This window comes from Esox lucius, chromosome 18 (assembly GCF_011004845.1).
Source record: "Esox lucius isolate fEsoLuc1 chromosome 18, fEsoLuc1.pri, whole genome shotgun sequence".
In the NCBI taxonomy this organism is placed as follows: Eukaryota; Metazoa; Chordata; class Actinopteri; order Esociformes; family Esocidae; genus Esox; species Esox lucius.
This window is the reverse complement of record NC_047586.1, coordinates 6,887,508-6,909,894: the sequence shown is the minus strand read 5'-3', so window position 1 is coordinate 6,909,894 and position 22,387 is coordinate 6,887,508. Positions and strand designations below refer to the sequence as shown.

The window sequence follows — 22,387 nt, the reverse complement described above, 5'->3', positions numbered from 1 at the left end:
AAGGAACGCATGGATGAGTAAGCCATCCGCAGAAGACTTCATCAGCAGAATAACTGAGGCTATACTGCAAGGTACAAACCACTAGCATTGAAAACAGAATGACCAGGTTAGAGTGCTTTAAGTAGCCTGCATTGTTCTGGAAAACGTGGTTGTGTGTGTGGACAGATGAGACAAAGACTAACATGTACTAAAGTGATGGCAAAAAGGATGGTGGGTAGAGAAGAAAAAGGGTCCTCAGCGTGACACCTCATCCATTAAATATGGTGAAAGTGATGTGGCTTGGAATGTATGGCTGTTCACTTGTTCACTAACTGCCTAAGGTGGCAGCATAAAACATTCTAAACATCCAGTCTGCTAAAATGAGTCCATCAAGCGAATGCATCTGAACTAACTTGAAGGCTCTTCATCGTACTGCAAGACAATGACTTCAAACATAGCAATTAGGGTTTTTTCAGGCACAAAAGAAGGAAAATAAAATCCCTGCCCACATTTCTATATAGATTTATAGTCCAACATGTTTTTTCATTGTATTACACGTTTGAGCTGGGGTACATTCGTGGCAACTATTGTACTAAAACTATTTAAAGTATTTGTTATTGCCATCAGTCTCCATAGGCACCAAGGACGACCAATCATCAACCTCCAACCTTCAGCTCAGTAGTACCTTGCAGTGCAACCGCTTTCCAATTCTTCTCCCCATTCAAACAAAACAATGTGTTTTGCAGGCTGGAGGGCAGGTGTTTACTTTCATGGACACAGTAACTGTCCACACAAAGTCACTGTGAAGACGATATCAAGTGAAGAATTTGTGCTCGGCAGAGGTAATTTTTTCTCCCTTTGTCTGCTTAATACATTTTTTAAATCAATGCCCTTTAGGAAGGTCAAACTGTATGTTGTGTGAGTGTGTGTGTGTGGGGGGGGGGTTATCCAGAATGAATGTGTGTGGGGGGGTTATCCAGACTGAATGTTGAATGTGTGGGGGGGATTTTCCAGAATGAATGTGTTTGGTGGGGGAGGGGGTTATCCAGAATGAATGTGTGTTGGGGGGTTTATCCAGAATGAATGTGTGTGAAGGGGTTTTTCCAGAATTGTGTACATGTGGGAAACCAAACTCCCAGAAGGCTTTATGTCAGGTCCCCACTAAGGGAAATTCAATTTCTAGCATGGTTACATCTTCATTCAGGCATTAACAGTAAGATATAGGGTTTGGCTTTAGGGCCTGGTTAAGTTTAGTCATAAAGGTTATTGAGGTTGAGGTTAGGATTAGGTTAGGATAAGCATCAGGGAGTGGGAACAATGGCTTTCTAGGTTAGTGTTAGGTCTAAGGTACCCACAAGAGTAAATAAACCAATGTGTGTGTGTGTGTGTGTGTGTGTGTGTGTGTGTGTGTATGCATCTATTACAATATGCTTGTGAGGACTTCGGGTAAACCATGGCAAATCTAGTGAAGAAAGGGCCTTTTGCTGGTTATTTAGTATGGTGTATGTTGGAGAGGTAGCCAGCTAAATTAGTGTTCATTTAAGAAGAATTTATGGGACTTCTTTGTAATGGCAAAAACAGGCAATACATCATCAAAGGTCAACTAAATAAATTTCTAGTCACTGAATGCAGAGGGAGAAGACCAGGTCATGGCTTGAAGGGAAAGGTGTGCTCAGAGGATGGTAAATGAACAGCCTGATCTTAAGGCTGCTGGACCTCTCTTCCCCTCTGAGTCACTCCCGTTTGTATGATTTCTCAGAATATCTGGGTGCCAGAAGGTCACACCACATTAAAAAGGGCAGCCAGCAGTCGGTGTATTCCTCCTCTTCCTCGGTTCTCAGACATCTCTCATGTGTTTCTTGAATGCATGCTAGATAAGGTGAATGCGTGCTAGAAGCCCGCACTTTCAAGCGCAACAATTCAACAGCAGGTGGCAGTAAAAGCCAATGAATATGGCTTCAACATTTATCTCCCGTAGAAAACGAAAAATAATGTTCAGTATTATTATAGGTTTACATTCGTTAGGATACAAGATAATGCCGGCTTAAATATATTTCGTGTATGAGTTTCTGAGATTCAGTTAAACAAAGGATTAGGAATTACGCCAAGTTCATGAACCGGAATCAGATTTATTGAAAAGTTACTAATTTATTGAAAAGTTGACTTTCAGATTCCTCAGATCAGGTGCCATGTTTGTACGTAATAATCTGTCATCAAGAAGACCAGTTCGATTTTAACGAGCCTTTTATTAGCCTAATAAGTATGGTGAGTTGATTTGCAACATTACATAGCGCTTTTCCGGTGACTTAGGAGAATAAATGCTATTTTTCTAGTGCTAACATTGCAGCTCTGTACGGGAGCAATATATTAGCTTAAATATAGACCAAATGTGGAAATAACGCGCACTTTTTTTTAGTTTTTTTCTTCAATTAAAGTTGATGAATAGGCAGAATGAGTAAAATATTTCAATCAATAATTCTTTGCGACGAAGAAAACCTAGTTCCGAACCGTTTCCTCGAACAGATTATATTGGGCACATCCGGGTTGGTCTCTCGCTTTTCCTTGTTGTCCCATTAGTTTTAGATTGGACATTGGCCAGATATTCGACTACTCAAATCTCAATAGCTCATCAATCATTCCAATATTAATCTCACTGTGATAAAAACAAAAAAGTGTGTGCGCGATGTTGTACAGCCCTTACTTACAATGTTTTAAACAAACTGAACAATTCATAGCCACGGAAATTAGCCGTTGTGTATTGGTGCTGAAAACACACGTGGGTTTCATTTCAAGGCTGGTAATGGGCGCGTTCAAATTGTATTCAAAATGCAGCCTTCTTGTAACTTCAAGCTTCAATCTACAATACCTCTGCCAAGACTATAAAAAGTATAAATTCTGAGTCAGGGGAGGGCATAGAGCAATGCACCCCTTTTCTTTTTTCAAATGTTTTAATTTCAAATTTTGACAGAACTTTGTGATTTCAATAGCGCCTACAATATGCATATGCCATGACTATTTAAAGTAGATATTATTGATCAGAGGAGGGTGGAGTGCAAACCTTTCACATTTTCAAATTTGAAACATATGAAAAAATAAAAGGTGTGCATCTCTTTCCATTCTCCCCTGACTCACAATATATACTTGTTGTAGTCCTGGTATAGGTGTTGTCAGCAGAGTGTGAATTGTACAGTGGGGAGAACAAGTATTTGATACACTGCCGATTTTGCAGGTTTTCTTACTTACAAAGCATGTAGAGGTCTGTAATTTTTATCATAGGTACACTTCGACTGTGAGAGAAGGAATCTAAAACAAAAGTTTGAACTTGTTACCTGTATAAAAGACACCTGTCTGCACACTCAATCCAACAAACAGACTCCAACCAATCCACAATGGCCAAGACCAGAGAGCTGTGTAAGGAGATCATGGATAAAATTGTAGACCTGAACAAGGCTGGGATGGGCTACAGGACAATAGGCAAGCAGCTTGGTGAGAAGGCAACAACTGTTGGCGCAATTATTAGAAAATGTAAGAAGTTCAAGATGACGGTCAATATCCCTCGGTCTGGGGCTCCATGCAAGATCTCACCTCGTGGGGCATCAGTGATCATGAGGAAGGTGAGGGATCAGCCCAGAACTACACGGCAGGACCTGGTCAATGACCTGAAGAGAGCTGGGACCACAGTCTCAAAGAAAACCATTAGTAACACACTATGCCGTCATGGATTAAAATCCTGCAGCGCACGCAAGGTCCCCCTGCTCAAGCCAGCGCATGTCCAGGCCCGTCTAAAGTTTGCCAATGACCATCTGGATGATACAGAGGAGGAATGGGAGAAGGTCATGTGGTCTGATGAGACAAAAATAGAGCTAAACTCCACTCGCCGTGTTTGGTGGAAGAAGAAGGATGAGTACAACCCCAAGAACACAATCCCAACCGTGAAGCATGGAGGTAAGAGTAAGAGTGCTTCAGTGAACTAAAGTCTTACAATCCTTACAGTATCTTGCTTGTTTCATGTAATGTCTGTAGGGGATGGTTAAATCCCATCCATTACATCAGCTCATGGGACACGTTCCACACAACAACTTTTGTAGTCAGGGGTCACCAACATAGTATCCTAGAGCAAAACTGGCAGTAAGTCAGATCCACACACACACAACAGCGCCCAAACACAGACCTACACAATGCTGTACCAAAACCAAAGACACTATCAACATGCCAAAGAGGTAGGCAGTTGTGTTACCACCATACAGCATCTAGGGCTGTGCCTGACTAACATTAAAGGCACAGACCACCACAATCTAAATGTGTCAGCTGTTTCCTTACTTAGACTGTTAGACGATTTTCAAGGTAAGAAAACTGCTGACAAATTGGGTTGATTTTTGGGTGGTCTATGCCTTGTTTGTCTTCAAAGTAGCCTAATGCAATAGATTCTATCAAATCAGTCTTACCTTAAAAAAATTACCACAGAGGTTTGGTTTGACTCTCCTGGGCTGAAATGCTAAGCCATAGGTAAGTCAGAGAATATACAAATGAGCGGAAATCTCTCAGACAGATTTGACAGAAGTAATGTCTGTTTTTACCAACCATAACCAATGGCAACACCCAGGAACACAATTTTCTATTGTTACATATCCATGCATTTCTTTTAAACGTGTTTAACCAAGGGACTCACTTGAAGGGAGTGAGCATCACAACACATCTTACCAGCCCAAAAGCTGTCCAAAATTTGCCGGGAATTTGCGGTACGTCACACATGCATCTTTTGTGTGTCATTAATTAAAGCCCCACCCAAAACTAAACCAAAACTATTAAGGCATATTCATTCAATATAAGGTTGGCGATACACAGAGAATTTTGACTCTATGGCAGTATAATACACCACTGTGTAATTCTCTCTGCTATAAAGTCAAAATGTCTTTGTATTGCCAACCTTATATTGAATGAATAAGTATGTCTTAATATATTTTAATATTCATGACTACAGCTAAGAACGATATATAATTGTTTTGTCCCCCAATCTGTTGATTTTTACCTCTTTTTTTGGGGGGCTGGGCCAAGTCTTAATTAGTGGGGTCAATACCCCCCAATCCCCCCATAATTCGAACCCTGGTTGTCGAAGCTATTGAGCCTTGAAGTCATAAGAAGACTGCATTTTGTAGAGAAGTTGAACGCGCCCAGTACCAGCCCAGAGATCTCATCCATCAAGCTTGGTCACCTCGGATACACCGGGGCTAATTCTCAGTGGTTCTGAATTGTTCTACTTGGTTAAAACATGGGGAAATAATTTTTAATCAATTTTAATCCCAATGAGTTTACTATTGGGGTGATTGAACGCTTCAATAAAGAGTTATTGAAATTTGAGTAGTCGAATGTCTGGCCAATGTCCAATCTAAAACTTATTTCACTGCAGTGTTATGTTTGAAAAACAGCAGAGGAGCTAATCTTAATTTTTTCACTAAAACACTGTTCCACCAAACGCTTTACAGTAAATGGTAATGTGAGCATCGAAGCAAAGCTGCTGCGCTTCCACTTCTGATAGGCTTTAGATATGAAGATAAAAATATGTTTTTGTGACAGTCGTACAGTGCATTAGGCGAAGCCTGTTGAAAATTGACGTTGCATTTTCTGTTTGTATCCAATTTACTGTTTTCTCATAAATAAATCTGCAATATGTGATTGTCAAAAGATATATTTGCATAAGCAAGCACACTGCTGCTACTCAAAACATTTACTCATTGCCTGATATTTCGGTGGTCATGATCACTCTTCGAACAAGTGTTTATCTGTTTTGATCTAAGCCAGGAGGTGTGGGTTGTTAGCGGGAGACAATGACCGAGAGGTACTCCACAGAGGTTGAAAATGTGTGCTTCAAAACATCTGGCCTCAGAAGGTTTACGCAGACTATTTTACGTACATTTTAGCAAGGGGATTTCGTGAGATATATTTACGTTCAGTAAAAGGACGTTCGATTCGGAATGAAGAAGAAAAAGAGATGACAGTACATTCGAACTGGCGACCTTTTGTAATGCATGACAGGTTCGCTACCCACTGCTCCAGCGAGTAACCCATAATGAAGGGAAGTGGTGGTGTCACTACATAAATATTTGAAGTGATTTTCTTTGTTATCCTAACCCGAATCATAACCCTAAATTTAACCCCAGTGCTGTGATGCCTAACGTTAACCAAACTTTCACAATAACGTGCTTTTATAACGTATTCTAGCAAACTTGGTCTTGCTGTTACTCATCCTGAATCTACATGTCCCATGTGGGGCAATGGGTAGTGTGACTGTCTTCTCATCTGGATGTTGCTGGTTCCAAACACAGGTTGAATATTTTGTAGAAAATCTGTCATTATTTATACGTTTTCATAGCGTTCGTAAAACATCATACGTTTGTCTGGCGTTCGTATTTTATTTCGCGTTTTAATAGCGCTCGTAACATTTGATACGTTGTAATAGCGTTCATAAAATATGTTACTTTTTCGTTATGCATCATACGTTTTGGTGGTGCATTGTAATGTAACCTAAAGTAACGTCACATGTCATACGATATTGTGTGCCATGGATTTTCGTAAAATAGTCTACGTAGTGTCCTGAGACCACGTTGTGCAAAAGCATGCAGCCATCGGGACCTCCGCTTAACGCTGCTCTCTGTGACGACACTGGACGTTGTTGGGTTCAGAGCCAGGGTTAAAATCATTGTCTTGATTCGCAAGTCCCCTGATTGTGTTTGTGAAGGGTGTATTCTAACAAACCCTCTTGTAAACAATGTAGGCCACCCCTGGAACTACACTATTATTTTTTACGAATGAGTGATTGTCTTTGGCAATGACAATGAATGTCAGGAAGTGGAACTTTAGCTGCCCAGGCAGGTACCAAGACGGGACTGGCATAATATTAAAACAACGAGTAATTATTAAATCCTAAAGTACTATCCCTTCCACTGACTTCTTAAAATGACCAAATTAAAGATTTGGATCGTGAAATCTTTCATACATTTTTTTTTTAACATTCACCCATGCCTGAAAAACCGTTAAAGAACGCTGGCTGAGCTGTAAAGCTAGTGCGAGGCCATAGCAAATGAATTAAATCGAACCTTCACTGAGCCTCTTGTGGTATGGTTAGTGCTAATAATTCAGTTTCCTCAAAATGACACCAACAAATATGTCAATAAAATGTTTAGCCTAACATCGCTTCTTCAGACAAAAAAGAAACGTATGTGGTAAACATTCGACCCGCTACTATATCAATTGCGATTACATCTGGGTAACCTGGAAGTATTAAAAAAATCACAACTCCTGAATATTTCTGAAATTTCTGTAGATGACAAAGAACTCAAATGAAAAGTGTATGATTTCTTGTATGACCTCTGTCCTCATACAGTACTAGTGGGACTGTATGCATAGCAGTAGTGGGCTTTTTGTTTTTCGTTTTGATTTGGACCTAAGTAGGTGCCACAGTGCTCAATACAATTAATAGGAAGAGCCAGGGTGAAAAAACACCTAAAATAAAGCCTGTTTTTCCCCGATTTCTCTAAAACTACAACACGTAGCTTGGATATAAGGTCATAATAATATACTGGCCTCCATGGCAAATGCAGTGAACAAAATTTCACCCAGAAAAACGTATGCTAAATTTTTAATCTGTCCAGCCTTCCCAAAGTGGCCTATAATAAGCGGACATGGCAACCCTGCTAGATACTCGCCGTAAATCCTACACATCCTAAACCACCCTGGACTAGCTAATATTATTCCGGGCTCGTCTGGTAAGGGAAGAGGAGGGGGAGACAAGTCATATTATTGTTTAGAGGCAGGATTCTATGCAGGCCTGGCACCACGGGCGGGGGGGACAAAAGGGGGCATTCCCCCTCCAGATTTAATCTGTGCTCCCCCTAGTTTTGTTTCCCCATAAACACTGCAAATGGTATATCAATTAGATATTCATAAAAATAATTATATTTATTTTAGACATTTATATAAAAAAAAAATCCCCTCAGAAATTGTATCCTGCAGTCAGGCCAGATTCTACAAAGTGCCTCTTTAATGAAAATCAAGCCTTGGGGGGGGGGGGGCACACACACCAAGGGCCCCGGCCTGCATAGAAATATATTAGTTAGGCTTATATAAAACATCAAAAAAGCAAAAAACCTTGAGGGCGAGAGAACCCTGCTCATTGACAGCCCCTGCATTTCGGCTGTCAGGTAGATGGAGCCCATGAAGTAGGCTACATTACAGATCTGCCTCCCCCTTCCAGTCGACTAAGGGGCAAAATAGTCTCAAAATCCCTGAATCTGGCACTAATGGCTTTTGCGTATCTTATGTGCATTTTGCCACTACGCCGCATTCAAAATTGCTAATCGTTACGTTTTGATAGATGACGCGGTAAAACACCCAAAGATTGCATCCTTATTAAGACAAGCCAGAGAGGATCAGCTATCATCAGCACCTCCACAGACGAACCACTGCAGGCCGCCGGTGGCTAGCAGCAGCACGTCTTCACCAGCGACCAGCCCTCCCAACGTGACACATCACTGCCTGGGTCTTTCTTCTCCTAATCACCCGCCCACTGCAGAGCTATATAGCGCTGTCCTTGGTGTTGAACAATGATCAATAGGGTCTATAGCGCTGCTCGTTGTCCTGACGCCGTTATGCTTTTGTAGTTTAAACTTTTCTTCTCTCTTTTCCAGTACTGAATATGTATAGTTAAAGGTAGACAGCCATCAGTCTATTGACGTAGGAGGCAGTGATATATATAAACTAATGGATGGAGATACATTTTGAGGGTGGTTAGCGGAGGGGCCTCGGGCACCAACCTTGCAGGGAGGCTTATGCCAAGTCCGGCCGCCAGTGCCTATGCAAGTGTGTTTATTATTATTATACAGTGTGTCCATTTGATGTGTCATCCGTAAAACTGCTTATTTATTATCTTGATCTCCAAAATGCCAGTGTTTAGATTTTAGGCTTTAGCACAAAGATTTAAGATTGTTTACTGAAGCAATTACATATGAGAGGGCATGGTAAACCACTTTTACCCAGATGTGCTGCGGTGGTAGGCACGAGGCATGACAGACAGGTGCATTGGGGGGGGATAAACATTGTTGAAATTTCATTTACCTGCAAAAGGAATGTCCGTAACACTGGAATCACTGTGGTAGTAACACTGGAATCACTGTGGTAGTAACACTGGAATCACTGTGGTAGTAACACTGGAATCACTCTGGTAGTAACACTGGAATCACTCTGGTAGTAACACTGAAATCACTGTGGTAGTAACACTGGAATCACTGTGGTAGTAACACTGGAATCACTCTTAGGTTATGGTTGGGCAAAGATGTTAAATCACACAGATGGTTATGTCAGCACCAGTAAAGGAAATGTTTCTCCTGTTATTCTTGTCCACTAATCCAGGCCCCCACCCCTGGTGTTTGGAACGAAGGATATGGAGAGACAGAGATTCCTCTCTATTGAAATGGGCTGCTTGCCAGGTGGTCCTCACTGTTCTGGTTTATGGGTTGACCTACACTTTAGGCCTTTACCCACTGCACTCCTCTTAGCCCTGGGCTATCTTAACCACAGGGTAAGATACACATTAGCCCAGGGCAAAGGAGGCTCTTAGTCCTGGACTAAAGTGGAATGTATACATGCTTACAATTTTGTATTACACTCTCAGAAAAAAGGGTTCTTGCCTGTCCCTGCGGCGGATCCCTTTGACTAACCCTTTTTCGGTTCTAGGTCAAAACCCTTCTGGTGCCAGGTAGAGCTTTTTGGGATTCCATGTAGTAACGTTATTACAGAGGGTTCTTCATGGAAAGCGTGAGGGTTCTAGCTGGAACTAAAAAGGCTTCTTTTTCAATGGACTATCTTGAACAATATAAGGTTAAGATAAGAGGGATTCTAAAATCCTATAACTTGCTGTGCCATTATTCAAAAAGGGACCACCTTGCACGTTCGGGATGGCTAGGAGTGGATGACAGCAGCGGGAAAAACATTGCCATCATAGTAAAAAAAAAAAAGGATTTCGGCATACTGTTCCATGCAAATACAGCTTTACTGTGAATCTATTAAGTTGGCAGTTTTGAATGTTGTTATAACTATATTCCGAATCATAAGATAAAGCTGTTTGTAAACGAGGCTAGAACTTGGTAGCCTGAAGGGACATCTTGATTTGGTTCACTCTAATTTACACTCAGTTGGGCTTGCTGAAAACAGCATAACGAATGCAGAGAAAAGGAGGACGCGCCTTGGAAACACTTTTGTGAGAACGCTAATGTGGCGGTAAACTCATTTGCATACACCAGCGGGAGGCCCACATGTCTATACGGCAGGTCACGGGTTCAGGCTGGTATTTAGTTAACCGTAATGATCCTGTTAAGGACCTGAATGGACCACCGCCTTGGTGAGTGTGCCCCTCCAGTCTTACGCCTTACCCCTCACCCCTCGCCACCCCCCCCCCCAGCCCGTATCCTTTACGGAACACATGAGCTGTGATTAATGTACTTCCAGGGCTCAGTGACTCAGATAAACATTGTTGGATCAAGCCAGGCTTGGACCAATGGGAAGCTGTTTTGGAGGGAGAGAAGCGATGTGTTGCCAGGGGTGAGGGGTAAACACAGTTTTAGTGCTTGACAATGCTACACTGGCCAGAGACCCAGGACGGCACAGACCTTGTGACTTTCAAATGTGCCCTTAGTGAAACACGGGCCAACAACCAGGCCAGAGAATTAACTGAGAAATGGACAAATTACTGGGAATTGGGTTTTGAAAACGAAAAACTCCACTGCCAATTCTTATCTCGGCCTTCTACTTTAGAGTCCCCCTCAAGGCTCCTTCACGTCTCACCCCGCGCTGTCCTCCGTTTAGGCGTCGGCTGGCTCGGCCTTCAGGGTCCACGCGGTCCGCCTGGGGCCGGGACAGGAGCTGCTGGGCTCCCTGCAGGCGTTTGTGGAGGAGCGGAACCTCAGAGCGCCGTTTATTGTCACCTGTGTGGGCAGTGTAACCAAGGCAACGCTCCGACTGGCACACACCACGGCTGGGAATACCAATGAGGTACTGTGTGGCGGCGTTCCCTGGCGTCCGTCCGTCACGCCTCTCTGTGTGAAGTGAATGGAGAAAAAGAAAAATGACACTCTCTTACTTTTGGCACACTACGTCCGCATGGCGTTGGTCAGACGTAGTGCACTGTTTACAGAACAGGGTGCCACTTGGGACGTCTTGCAAGTGCCTCCACAGAATTGAAGGGGTTTAGTGTGGGACTGAGTGGTTACTGGGATGTCTGGCAAAACGTCAGAGAGGAAGGAATGACAAACCCACACAATGCTATGTCATCTACCCCGCAAGTAGAGTCATGCAGTGTAATACTACATACGGAACTAGAGATAAGCTTAGAGTAACCCTAAACAGTGTTATACTACATACTGTTATACAGCTTAGCTTACAGTAACTGTAAAGCTGTGCAATACTACATATTTTACTACAGTAGTAAACCATAGTTTACAGTTACCCTAAAGCAGTGTAATACTACATACTTCACTATAGAAGTAGACCGTAGATTACAGTACCCTAAAGCAGTGTAATACTACATACTTCACTATAGAAGTGGACCATAGTTTACAGTTACCCTATAAAGCAGTGTAAAACTACATACTTCACTATAGAAGTAGACCATAGATTACAGTAATCCTAAAGCAGTGTAATACTACATACTTCTCTATAGTAGTAGGCCATAGATTACAGTAACTCTAAAGCATGCCTTGGGAAAGAGGTCCTGTGACCTCAGTATGACTGGCTGGTTAGATAAAACCTTTTAATAGCACCACTATACCACCACCACTAGTACAACTGCTTCTTCTTCTACTACTAATACCACTACTACTACCAGGACTAATGCTACTCTGACTACTGCTACTACAACTACTAGAAAATACTACCACTATTGCCACCATTACTAGCATTACTACTACAAGTACTACCACTACTACTAAAACCCTACATGGTGTTTTCATCCATCCTGTTTCCAGGTGATTCATCTAGATGAGCACTTTGAGATCGTGTCCCTGGTGGGCACGCTGAACAAGGATGCTCACCTCCACATCTGCCTGGCGGACAAGGAGGGGAAGACGGTGGGGGGGCACGTAATGGGGGGCCTGGAGGTGTTTACCACGGCTGAGGTGGTCATCGGCGAAGCCACAGAGTTGCTGTTTGAGAGACATATGGACCACAGCACAGGCTTCCATGAGCTGGTCATTCAATCCCGCTCCAAAAAGGACTAATAGAAGTCCAAATTTGGAGTAAGCCTTTGAGCTTTATACTAAACTAACATTTCAATACGGATGTATTGTGAAGTTTAGGAGAATATGCCGGGTTTAATTACAGTGGGTCTGCCGAGGTACTGGTGTAGTGATAAAGGATTTGCTGTCTTGTTTAATTTTTTTATTTTTTTACATGCAATCAGATCTTCAACCAAAACAATATTAAATAAAGGAAACTTGTGGGAACATTTGTAGACTTGTGTTATTTAATGAAAATGCAAGACCCAATGATCTGCTGTGTTGAAAGGTAATGGGCCTGTTTCTGTATGCTCAATGACACATCAATGCAAGCCAACCAGAGGTCACTTGGATGGACAATTTGGGGAATTACACCTGGGATCTTTAGTGACCAGAGAGTCAGGACACCCGTTTAACATCCCACAAAGATGCTCCCCTAGACAGGACAGTGTCCCCCTTTACTGTCCAACACCACTTCCAGGCGCGTCTGTTCTCCTATCCAGGGGCAGACCAGGACCGACCCTGACTGGCTCTGGGCTGACCGTCTGTGGGATGCAGTGTGCTAAGCTGCTTGGTTTCACACAGAACTGCTGTAAATCACTGATATCTGTGGGTTTTCCTATGCCAATATCACAGTTAGGCTCAGGTCGGTGCCTTGACTAGGCCATTTCAACTTTCCAACCCCTCTGGTGTAGATTTGCTTGCTCCACTCACAGATGGCTTGAATCCTCTGGAATTCTTTGATATAGAGCAGAATTCATGGTTCCTTTAATGAGGAAGTAGTCAAAGTTCCCCAAAATCCTCACAGTAACACCACCGTGCCTGACTGTTGATTGGTTCTTATTGATAAAGGGTTTTTAATGTGAAATGGTTTTCTGGTTGTTTTTTTGCCTCTGTTTGTGATATGCAAATTGAAAAGCTAGGAAGCATCATTATTACATTATAACCTGGTTGTAATGTAAGATTACTGTAGATACATTATCTGTATTGTAATGTTATACCATTGTAGATACATTATTCATGTTGTAATGTAATATTACTGTAGATACATAATACATTTGCTAATGTAATATTACTGTAGATACATTATCCACATTCTAATGTAATATTACTGTAGATACAATATCCATATTGTAATGTAATATAACTAGATATGTTATCCATATTGTAACATATTGTAATCAATGGATAGATCAGACAATTCCATAAGGATGTTTCTGGCATATGTAAACAGCTGACAGAGAGCCAACTGACAAACCTGTCCTTGTTGTCTCTTCAAGTTTCCACACAGAGACATCGGGCTTGGCCCTTTGTCACTGGGAGGTTTTGAAAAGGATAGGACAACACAGCCATTTCAAAGTAATTAAATAGATATTCTTTTCTTCCACCTCCCCTCTGCTAATGTGAACTGATGCCACCCCCAAATACTGCCCATAGAGCGCTTTTGTACGGTAGCACTTTCTATGGAGCAGATGACTAATGATGTAACACTGAACAGCTGTGAGTGAAACCGTTTCCAACAGAAACCCTCCCAACCCTGAGTGCTGATGAGCAGCTCCGACCAATAGGAGCATCTCTAGGGGCCCTGGCCAGTGTTCTGCTAATAGATGTTTAACTAAACCCCGTCTTTTGAACGGCTCTGACCCCCTGGTTTGCTCAGACACAATGTGGGAACTCCCCCAGGATTAGCCGTGACCTCAGCACAGCCACAGCCGCCTGGCTGAAGAAAGGAGCCCTGAGCAGGGCTGTCTGAGGGGACTGAGGGAGGGAGAAACATGGCTGTATGTGGGAGGGTACGGGGAGTGGCAACAACCTTTTGATGGAGCGGACCTCACATAGATCTGTGTGCTTTAATTGGGCCCCATGTTGTGGCTGTTGGGGGGACAAGCCAGACAGGGACTGGTGTCTTTACTCTGGGTTGTTTTGGAGGAGGTGTGTGTGTGGGGGTGTATTCGCATTTTGCTATCCTGATTTGGGGGGGGGGGGATCCCCAAAAGGGTATTAAAACACTGAAAATGTGAACAGAATTTTTTTATGGTGGAGGTTAGAAATCGGGTTAGAATTTTTGATTGGTTTAGTGGTTAAGATTAGTGTTAAGGATAGGTTTTTGGTTAGGTGTGGGAAAAATAGGATTGGGAATAATTTTTTCTGACCCTGCAAGGATAAATACTCCTAAAATATGTGACTGTTTGTGTGTGTCTAGGGTTAGAATAGGGTTTAAAATTAAGGTTAGAATATGTTATCTATAGTCTGTTTCATACATAGTTGACATAGTTACTATGTTTATTTCCTGTTTGTCTAACATTCTAAGTGCACCTGTATGGGTTGGACAAGTTTAAAGAAGTATTAAGAAAGTTGTTCCCTGAAGGTTTTCAAATGCAGCATCATACCGTTCTGTAGAGAAGTAACGGCTAACTGCTGAGCTAAAGTAAGACCAGCAATCTATCCCTTCCTGCTCATGCGCATGCTGGCAAATATCGAAAGGGGTGGGCCTCCAGGACCGCGTGGTGATAACAGGTGTTATCTTGGTTGATCGCACACCAAAGTTAATCAGGAATACAAACCTGGGAATATAATGATGGATTATATAGCCTTTGTGTGGGCCTCTGCTCCTGAGTCACCACAAAGCCTTGGTAGGCTGGTGGAGAAAGATAAGGCTAAGGTGCCTCGCAAATGGCACCTCGGGTATTCCCTATGTTGTGCCCTACTTCGGACCCAGGCCCACAGCTTCTAGTTTAGGGTAGGGCACCGTGGAGGATTCACCCTTTTCCTAGGGAGGGTTTCAACAGTCTGAAGGCAGAAGCGGTAGACGTAACAGTGGAACAACAACCGCTCGTTAACCCCTTTATTTTTAATGTATTTTTATCACCAGGGAAACCGCAACGAGGACAACAGACAACACTGCAGAGTTTACACGGCGCTAGGGTGAGAATAGGAGTGTGCAGGACGGCCAGTAGAGTGCCTCGACGGAGCGCACGGCGGTAGGTGTAGCTCGTTGACATTGACCGGGAGGACACACACACGCACACAAACACACTCGCACACACGGACGGACGCACACACACACTCGCTCATTGGACAGCACTACAGACACATTTTCCCAGTGTGCGGAAGAGAGGCTGAGCCTCTAAGTGCCCATCGAAACGCGTCGGAGCATCACTTACCGCGGTGCTCCCGGTGCTTTCAGCTCTAAACGGCCACGCAGGAGTGGCCACGCGCCCCTCTCCGACATTGCCCCCCCACCCCCCAACCCCCTCTCCCCCACACAACAACCCCTGCTTTAGGGTGGAATGCTAATCCTGTCACTAAACATCGCATTTTCTATTTTCTTTTTTTTTCCACACCAGAGAAGTCACTGGTTAATACCTTTTTTTATGTGCTCTGCCATTTTTGTGGAGTCACCACTGATATAGTATTTTTTTGTGGTTTGTCCTCATGATGTTCTTAAATATTAATTTACATTGATATTTACTTATTTAATATCATTTGTTTTATTCGTTAATAATATTTTGACTGACAAATATTTTCTGCAATGAATATTAGAAGTAATTTCACTGCAATACGCATGAGTCAGATCCAACATGAATAAAACGGTTAGGCTACTGATATTTCCTAAGGGAGAGGGGATAAACAGAGGTTTTTTCTGTTACCAACACTATTTAGTCTGACTCTTACTGTAACTGTGGTGGTTTCAGGCCAACAGCACGCAGCAAAGATGCCCACAGGGGAGGAGCACATCAAGCCAGCGGTCGAGGGAACCAGAGAGCTCCTGCCGACTGTATCTTTGTGCTTTTGTTTTGATTAGTTTAAACAGCATGGCGGCTGAATGCGTTGGTGGCCTGCCCTCATGCCCCCTGAAAATGTTTTAACTACACACACCGCTAAGCAGCTCAAAGTCCTCTTTTGTGACAAATGAGCCAGCAAGCACACTGATCCCAAATTGATGTTTCTGGATTTGAAAGAGGTACCATTGGTGGATCTGAGATCTAAGAACGGTTTCGGTTCTCTGCATGTATTGCTGCGAGTTGATCTGCCTTAGGTGTTTCCGCAGATCTGTTATGTCGGTTTCAGTGCCCTCCGTGACTTGCTCTGAGTGTATGTGAAACAGAGAGACCGAGAGAAAGATGGAGAGAGCTCGTGCTTGTCGTTTTTCACCCTTTATTGTTATACGCAAGTCCTGTGATTCGGGAAGTAATGTATGAAAATAGGGCTTCACAGTGCGTAATGCGGATATCAGTAATCCTCAGCAATTGCCACTGCCAGCTAGTCATCTTCAGTTTTTACTGTCACACTCATTCATTCACCCCTCTCTCTCTCTATACCTCTCTATCTCTCTCTCTCTCACACACACAGAAGAGGTCACTAACCCCCAAAGATGATACCTGCTGCTGTGGCCTGATAGGTGGACATAATCAGATTCATGGGCTGCTAATCTTTCAACAGTGTACATCGGATTGTGGCGTAAACCAATTGAATGACCTGCCATATCAGCGTTGATGAGATAAACTCACCATCTCCTACTCTATAATGATGACAGTAGTTAATAGGTACAAAGTGTTAAGAGGGTTTGCATTAGCTGGGATTAGAGTCAGTAATCTACTGATTACATTTTTAATTAAATTCAACAACGAATAAAAGGCTTATTTTGTAAAACCCAATCAGGAATCACGTGGTAGTATTTCCGTATTTTAGAAAGATTCTCAAAAACAGTTGCCAAAATCAGCGGGCACTCTTCCTGGGGTATTATTTGAATCTTCTGGATGAATTTTGTGGGGGACATTTTCCGTAGCTAAAAGACTCCTATTGTGCTTGAATTGTTTTAGAACATTCTGACCACGCTTGACAAATACTGACTGCGTTTGAAATGGCGTCCTATTACCGACTGGGCACTACTGACCAGAGACATATTGGGCATGGTTTAAAAATATATATTGCACTTTGTAGAGAACAGGGTAGCATTTGGGACATGTATACCGTATGAGAGAGTTGATCGTGTTCAAGGTTGCACAATATCTGCAAAGTCACGCACGACTCAATCTGTGGAGGAAGCTTGCTATTATTCGCCCACAACGAGACAACGGGCGGATAGAGATGGAACTGAGAGGCATCCAGAGAGGCAGCTAGAGTACTGTACTAAATTAAATGCTTTACATGTGATACTGGAAGTCTTTCCTGTTTACCAATAGTTTAAAATATTATGTAGCTAGAAATATACAGTATAGTGATCTACAGAAATATTCCTTCAGCCATTGGATTTCGAAAATAGTTTTCATGTATTGACATAATTGGAAATGAATGTATTTGACAAGCCAACACTTTCCAGTGATAATTGGTTAAATGATTATGTAATTTAAACATTTCTCTTTCAGCTGCACAGGACTAGATTTAAACTTGCACAGAAAACACTTCAAAAAGTCAAACAAATGAGCTATAGTGGAATGGATGAAATTACTAAATGCTGTTTCACAAATGTATTTCAGGTGAGGTCAAGTGGAATTATTAATTGGATGAAAGTAATGTTGTTCTATGTGCATAGAAAATTATACTTCGATAATGGAAATGAAAAGTGTGCACTTTATGGGATTTATTTAATAAGCTGCCTTCGTTTTCATCTCTTATGGTCACAAGTAATAAAAATCTAATAAACATTTTAAGATTGATTTACTTTTTGTTCTAGTTTTTTTTTTTTAGCATTGCATTCACAGAAAAATTTAACGTGTATATATATATATATATATATATATATATATATTTATATAAAGATAATATAAGCCCTGATGTTGTAACAATAGAGTTTTGTGGTGAAACCCAAAGGCATCAGTCTTTTCAGACCCGGTAATGATTAATGTAGGCTTGTCATTCATTACCCATTTCACAGCTTCCGGAATTGTGACACAGTCATCCGCAGATTCCGAACACAAACAACGGCCTCTATCCACCGGACAAAGAGTAGCTCTGCGGCTGCACAAACTCAACAGTAACATTCAGTCTGTTTTAATGAGGATGGAGAAAGCAATAGTTATTTGTGAACAATCTCCTTTTGTGTTGAGCTCCATCATGAATTACCCCCACTGACAGCATATTTAACTAGAGATCGTTTATTGGTTCCTACATCCCGTCTACCAGTACTGAATACGAATGGTCGCTTCACTGTGTCCTCGTTGTATTTATATAAAAAAAACTAAATGGGAGTGAATTCCTCCCTGCTGGATACACAGTTGTGCTAATGAATCATTTAAGAGTGTCATTACATTTGAAGGATCTCTCATTCGTTCGCGGCAATCTGTGCAATAATCCTCCATTCCTGTTCCATGCGTAAAGAGGCAGCGGCGACCGCGGTGTGGGCAAATGATTAGGGACGAGGGCTTCGAGTGACTGAGGGGGACATTAATAATTTGGGAGCTAGGTGGAGGCATAACAAAAAGTCTACACTGTTCCATCAATCTCTCGGTTGAAATGTTACCCTACAACATGCCTCCCGCAGAATTTAAACAGACAACTATCCCTGTTACTTGGTAATATTACATATACAGTAGGCCTGCATGGATGATTACGCAAAGAGGGATACGATTTTGTGAGCGGAACTAGATGGTGGGAGGTTTGGTTTCCTCCTTAGTTCTACTGTGACCTGCTCTCATTTTACCATCTTCAATATCTGAAGGATTTCTGTTCACGGTTATTCATGAAAGCCAAACATTTTTCATCCATGAAGGACAACATAATAATAGAAAGACACTTTAGGCCTAGAGGAATTGTCCTGATTTTTGTGCTTTTGTGTGTGGACAGTGCTGCGGTCCGTGTTCTTTGATGTGTGTGTGTGTGTGTGTGTGTGTGTGTGCATACGTGTGCGCGCGCGGCACAGGAGCAGCGGGGTTGTTCGGATGGCCTCCATTTAGCTCGCGTCTCCTCATTAGCTGCTTCTCCCTACGCGTCCGTTTGTTAGTCATGTCCGCAGTGTACCAAGACGTTCCGCCGTGGCAGGATGAGCCCATGTCATTATCCCACGTCTACCTTGCATTCTACGCTTCAGCTGTGAACTGGGATAACAGCGAGAAAAACACGCCGACCATCCAGAACCAATATATGAGCCCCCTAAAGTGTGGACCATGGTCGCCTCCCAGGGGTGCCGACACTGATTGGCCTTGGACTTGTCGCTTTGCCGGGGTCTGGCGGCTTTCATGTCAAAGCCAAAGTTTCGGAGCCTAATGACAGGGAGATCTGTTTGAATGCCACAGCATGGGGCTTCAGCCTCGAATGTATAACTTGGTTCTCAAATCAACTTGTTAGGGACAGAAATTGTCATGGTGTGTCTGCCCGGTTGTATTCCAAGTGGAACCCTATTCCGTATGCAGTGTACTACAGCACAGTTGACCCTGGTGAAGAGCAAGGTGCTAGGAGAGATGACGTTTGGGACGCCAGCCTGACTCAAAGAAAGAAAGTAGACAGTTAAGAAGTTGGGGTATTTATTGACTGTACACTCAGATGTCATGCTAATAAGGGTGGTTTGTAACAGCATACAAACAGATAAGAGGAATACTGAACTTTCATTGTGGAAGGTTTAAATATGAACATGCTATTTTAATTTTTTGGCATTACATTACATGAGAGTTAGCTTTAAAGTAGGGTATTTGCTTAAACTTAAGTTAGTGCATTGAGTTGATTAATGGTGTGATTTTGATTAATGGTTTGGGAACAGATTAAACAAAAACAAAAATGTGTGTGTACCACTGGGAACTTCAACATGACGCTGCGAGCCAGGGTCAACTTAAACTACTAGACAGAAATAGACACTCCAATTGCCCCTAGTGGAGAGTAGCTTCTACACTTTTCCAGGTCCAAATATAATCTGGTACCTGCAGGATCTGCAGCTTTCCGGTACGTTACATAAGATACGTGTGGCATCTGGAGACACAAGTCCCAGTACAGCCACGATAGACAGGCTACTGAAAGGCAGTTACATGTGTTGTGACAGATGGAGCAAATTTACCTGAAACCTGAATGGATCCCGTCGAAAGCGAAATGAAAGGCAGCTATGCACACAACAGTGAAGCTTTGCATGTAATGAATAAAGACGATAAAGCGTGAAAAGAGACACGCAGCGCGAGGGAAACTCGGACATACAGTTCAGCACATGTAGATAACACATGGCAACACTCGCCGTGTGACGTCCACCACGTATTGTTTCCATCAGTGTCCAATAGGTCTTTTTATTTCACTTTCTACCTCAGTTTCATTCCTACAGTGTGGTATATTATGCAGAATAAAATTGATCTTCTGTTTTACGACGTGAACAACCAACTACTTTCCCATAAAAGTACCCGGGGACCCTGTCCATTTCGGAGTGTGGTCCCACTTCAGTGTGGCCGTAGCTTTTAATCCACTTCGGTGTGTTTTCATAGTGTGTACTGAGCTCTAAGCTCTTCCACAAACACCTCTCAGGGAAGGACAGGGGGGGACAGATGGGCAGCTTGTGATCTATTGACTCGGCCGCATATTGACTGATTCATTATGACACTGTTTTATCGCACACTTGTTTAGTTCAGGTCATGAACACTACATCCACCTCCTCCACACGGGAGATTGAGATTCATGACCTCAGACCAAATCAAATCTGCCTGTCCTCAGTTTAGAATGCATCACTGGCAATCCCCTGCTGGTGTGACACTCTACCAGATGGGGGCAGACTTTGACCATGATTTGAAAGTGGCCAGCAATGTGCGATTGTGGCAGCTGGGTAGCAAATGAGCAAACAATTACAGCAGCACATTACATCAGCAGTACTTAAAATAAAGTCAGTGGATTCATGATGTCATTTTTTTAAAACCTGTTTATTGGTTTGTAGTGTGTGCGTTAGATCGACAAAAGTTGTTATACATTGGCTGAAAGCCTGTTCGGCTCAATTGACTAAATGGACATCTTGTACGAGGCAAACTTGTGAACATCACAGCTCCTGCTTTTGTTCCTGAAAACCCAGCCTTGTCCGTGGCTGAGTGGCACCCTCTCAATGACTTGTCATTATTCTTTATTGTTTGACGATGGTCAACCTTGTTTCACAGTGCACTGAATGAGGCATCGAATGAATGTAAATGAAAAGGATTCTCTCTACTCCAACTGTCAGAAGTCCCAAGGTCACAGTGCTGCGGAGGACATCATGTGAACAGAATTATTTGGAGACGGAAGGCTTTCTTTACTCAGGGTTTGTAGCGGCACATTAAATAGGAAAGAGTGAGCAGCTGAACAAGAGTGAGCAGGTGAAACCCCAATGTTCTTTAATGTGGACTTTAAGTAATAAGGCATGAGAGGTTGTGGTATATGAGCAGGGAATGACCAACATACCATAGTTGACCAATATGACCAATATACAACAAGGGCTATTCTTAGGCACGACACATCGTGGAGTGCCTGGAGACCCGTAGCTGTGGTATTCAGACCATTTACTTTCTCCACACTATGTTTTGTTATGGAGTTAATTTATAACTTAAAAAATAAATATATGTTGCAATCTATCAATGCACAATAACTCATAATGATATTTGCATTTTTTGCAGATATGTGCAAAAAAAACTGAAATATCTCATGTACTTAAGAATGAAGACCTTTTGCTGTGACACCCCAAATTGAGCTCAGATGGCTCTAGACATCTAAGGGTGTCTCTAGAACTTGATTGGATTCCAGCTGTGGAAAATTCAATTGATTGGGCTTGATTTAGAAAGGCACGCACCTGTCTACATAAGGTCCCACACTTCACAGTGCACATCAGAGCAAAAACCGAGCTCTGAGATAGAATTGTGTTGAGGCATGGATCTGGGGAAAGTTATAAAACACTTCGATAAAAAATTGCAAAAGCATTGAAAGTTCCCAAAAGCACAGCGGGCTCCATCAATGTGAATAAATGGTCTGCATACTTATGATCATGAGACATTTCTTTTCTCAGTTTTCAATCAACTGGTACACATCTCTAAAAACATGTTATTGCTTTGTCATTATGGGGTATTATGTCTAGATTGATGGCAAAATAGATACATTTAGTAAATTATATTTAAAGTCTATATCACAACAAACTGTGGAGGAAGTGAACAGTTAAGATTACTTTCAGAAGGTACTCTATGGGACATAAACAACACCCCACAGAGGTCCTACTTTTT

At 42.4% G+C, this 22,387-nt stretch overlaps 1 protein-coding gene across 1 annotated transcript; it reads left to right on the top strand.

The window, feature by feature from the left end:
* The first annotated feature begins 2,099 nt into the window (after window positions 1-2,099).
* LOC109616848 (bifunctional protein GlmU) lies at window positions 2,100-13,032 on the top strand. The gene is made up of 3 exons (XM_020056035.3): window positions 2,100-2,244; window positions 10,837-11,022; window positions 11,994-13,032. The coding sequence occupies exons 1-3, from the start codon at window positions 2,242-2,244 to the stop codon at window positions 12,243-12,245; spliced, it is 441 nt and encodes a 146-aa protein (XP_019911594.1). The 5' UTR covers window positions 2,100-2,241; the 3' UTR covers window positions 12,246-13,032.
* The last annotated feature ends 9,355 nt before the right edge of the window (window positions 13,033-22,387 follow it).

What these genes read in the sequence shown, in the direction of transcription:
- LOC109616848 (XM_020056035.3), top strand. An exon ending in CGGCTGGGAATACCAATGAG is followed by an intron (nt 11,023 to 11,993) that starts GTACTGTGTGGC and finishes TCCTGTTTCCAG; the next exon opens with GTGATTCATCTAGATGAGCA.